The sequence below is a fragment of the Austrofundulus limnaeus genome, unplaced genomic scaffold, assembly GCF_001266775.1.
Source record: "Austrofundulus limnaeus strain Quisiro unplaced genomic scaffold, Austrofundulus_limnaeus-1.0 Scaffold277, whole genome shotgun sequence".
NCBI lineage: Eukaryota > Metazoa > Chordata > Actinopteri > Cyprinodontiformes > Rivulidae > Austrofundulus > Austrofundulus limnaeus.
Genome location: NW_013952679.1, coordinates 541,569 through 544,399, shown reverse-complemented (window position 1 = coordinate 544,399; position 2,831 = coordinate 541,569). Strand labels below are relative to the sequence as shown.

General features: G+C 39.7%; 1 protein-coding gene across 3 annotated transcripts in view; it reads right to left on the bottom strand.

Moving 5' to 3' along the window:
- dip2a (disco-interacting protein 2 homolog A) overlaps window positions 1-2,831 on the bottom strand; it is a gene marked incomplete at its 5' end in the record, with an annotated part of 36,949 nt that overhangs the window by 27,940 nt on the left and 6,178 nt on the right. For all 3 annotated transcript variants that reach the window (XM_014021083.1, XM_014021084.1, XM_014021085.1), the window contains 1 exon segment: window positions 1,333-1,596. In XM_014021083.1, coding sequence (XP_013876537.1) covers window positions 1,333-1,596 — 264 coding nt within the window.

The window sequence follows — 2,831 nt, the reverse complement described above, 5'->3', positions numbered from 1 at the left end:
GACTCATTTTGCACACCCCTGAGTTTGACTCATTTTGCACACCCCCGAGTTTGACTCAATTTGCACACCCCTGAGTTTGACTCATTTTGCACACCCCCTCGGATCACGAGTCTGTCATGACAGTTTTTTCCTGTAATTTCATATTTTTATGCACAGTATCTTGCTTTTATTTTAATTTTTATCTAATTTCATCTTGATAGTGCGGTACAGTAATTATTATTATCCTTATTTTTATTTTGATCTATGTTTATTTTTATTGTTACTATCTTAATTCTATTATTATTGCTACAGTTGATGATGTCACATAGCAATATACTGTTTCTGTGGATTGATTTATGTATCTGCTGCTGCTATTACACCTGAATTTCCCTGCGCAGGACAATAAAGGCTGTTTCTTTTCTATTTCTATTTTATTCTATGTATCTTTGTTGGTGAGTCCAAAGCAATCACAATCATCTGCACTTTATGAGTTAAAAACCTCTTGTAACATGATTTCTGATCTAAAATACTGCCTTTCACAATATCTCCAAAAGCTGTTGGTAATATTGGAAACCTATTTACAGCGTCATATCTAAGAGTCACTGCTGACAATTTATGACAGCAAACTTAAATGTAGATGAGATGGAAAGAAACAAACAAATCAAGACAGTTCCATCCTCAGTATAATATTGTGCCAGCAACACACAGACACACACAAGCCTGGAAGACACCATCTCACATTTAGATACTGACGCTGATAAATCCACTGAATCTCACTGACTCACTTGTGACGCTCAAATGGCAACACAGAACAAGCAGCTTTGACCGAGATAATGCTGTGAGCTTCCTCACTTCATGAATGAATGAATGACAGCGAGATGGCAGGCAGCGACGACTAATTACAGAGATGTGATTTGAAACTGTCACTGGTTCTCTCTGAAGTGCCATCATCAAGATGTTTAGTGTGTCTGCAGGGAGACAAAGCCTCCAAAGTGTCTGCAATTTAACTACCCCAGTTTAAAAAAAGATTTGAAATAATACAGGTAAAGATTTTACCACCGATATGATAATAACAAATTTGATTAGCTCTCTAAATAGTCTGTGGCTGCATGACCCAGGGCACCTGTTCTCCTATGTTTGTTAAGTTCTGTCTTCTTCTGAATGGGTGTTCTGAACTGTAATTTCATTGTGCTCTGTAAAGTGACAATAAAGGTCTATCTAATCTAAACATCCGCTGAAGCCATCCAGATTTAGTCTTCAGTCTCATGAGTGCATGTATATTAGAAGTATACATTTAAACCCAGATTGACTACACCATATGTGATGCTGTGTGAGATCAAGGGTGTCACTGACCTAGCTGGGTGTGCGCCATAAGGTCTGCCAGCGCGGTTGCTGCGGCGTTGGCGTTGAGGGCTGCCTGGGTGGTGGTGTTGGTGGCGGATCTCCCTCCCGGGTGGGACGAAGTGGATGAAGCGGAGGATGAAGTGGACGAACCCTGGATGACTCGGTTAAACCAGTGCTCTACGGTTGGGTGGCTGTGACCCTGGTAGGGGGTGGAGGTGGGCAGGCGTCCCTGCCGCCGCAGCGAGCCCTCGTCTTCTGAAGCTGAGGAGGTGTCTGTGTTTGACAACATGGCAGCATCATAACAGTGGGTAATAACAACATGGGGCCGTCTAAGACGTTACAATGATGAAATCAAGATGGAACAACTCAATGATATGCTGATGATATAATATTTTACTTATACAATCACTGTAAAGTCTATATAAGAATGTCTGATGCCAAGATCATCCTCATGGAAATGTAAGTGAAAAAGGATAGCAAGAAATTATTATTTTGAAATGATTATTAGAATGAGTATTTGGAATATGACAGATCACACTAATGCAATGAAAGCAAGTAGGGGAGGACTGAATCTACTAAAACTCAAACAGATTTTTAAAAGTAGAAATGCTTACATGAAGAGTTTCTTAATGAAGGAATTTATAGGAGATCAGTTGCTCTTCTAAGTTCTAAATTTGTATGCAACTCCAACAACCTATGAAATAAATAAGTCCACTATAGGAAACAAGCAACCACCCTACATTATTAAGAGCCATTCTATAACATTTACAATGTATGAAGTTCATAACAGGTCAACTTTAAAATGATATTAAATAAAAAAATCTAGCTTCTGATCTCTCCTTTTCTCTCTGAAGGCTGCTGTGAGCAGTTGGTCTCATCAAAAATTAAGCAATATATATATATATATATTTTTTTTCTGTACCACTTTACAATAAGGCTCCCCTTGTAGTTGGCTTATAAATAGTTTATAGATAGGTTATTAATTCATCTGTAAACACTTTATAAATTATTATTAAGTGTTTATTATGCATTAAGGACAAGAAAGAGACAACACTGGCCAGTTTCTTGCCAAATAGTGAGCCAAATCTGTAAAACAGTACACTATTTATAAGACTCTCTTATGACACTATGTTTATTAGTCATTAATAGTGTACCTACTCTCTTATGGTGCGTTCACACCAAACGCGATTTCAGCATCAGGAGCAGCAGGTTTACATACAAAGTCTATGGTGGACGCGCTTCAAGCAACGTCGGGAAGTTCTGCGGCGCCTCAAGCGCGGTTAGAGCAGCGCGATTTGAACGATTTGAACAATCTGAGCGTTCGACGCGCTGAAATCGCTGAAGTTAGAAAATCTGAACTTTTGCAGCTCGACGCGCCGCGTCAACCAATCAGAGAGACTCCACTGTGTGACGCAGCGTTGCGGACAAACACCGAACTTACTCTCTCCGCCCGAGCTCGTTTTTTCTCCTCCGACGTGGACCTATTACCGAGGTGAAAAATATGACAT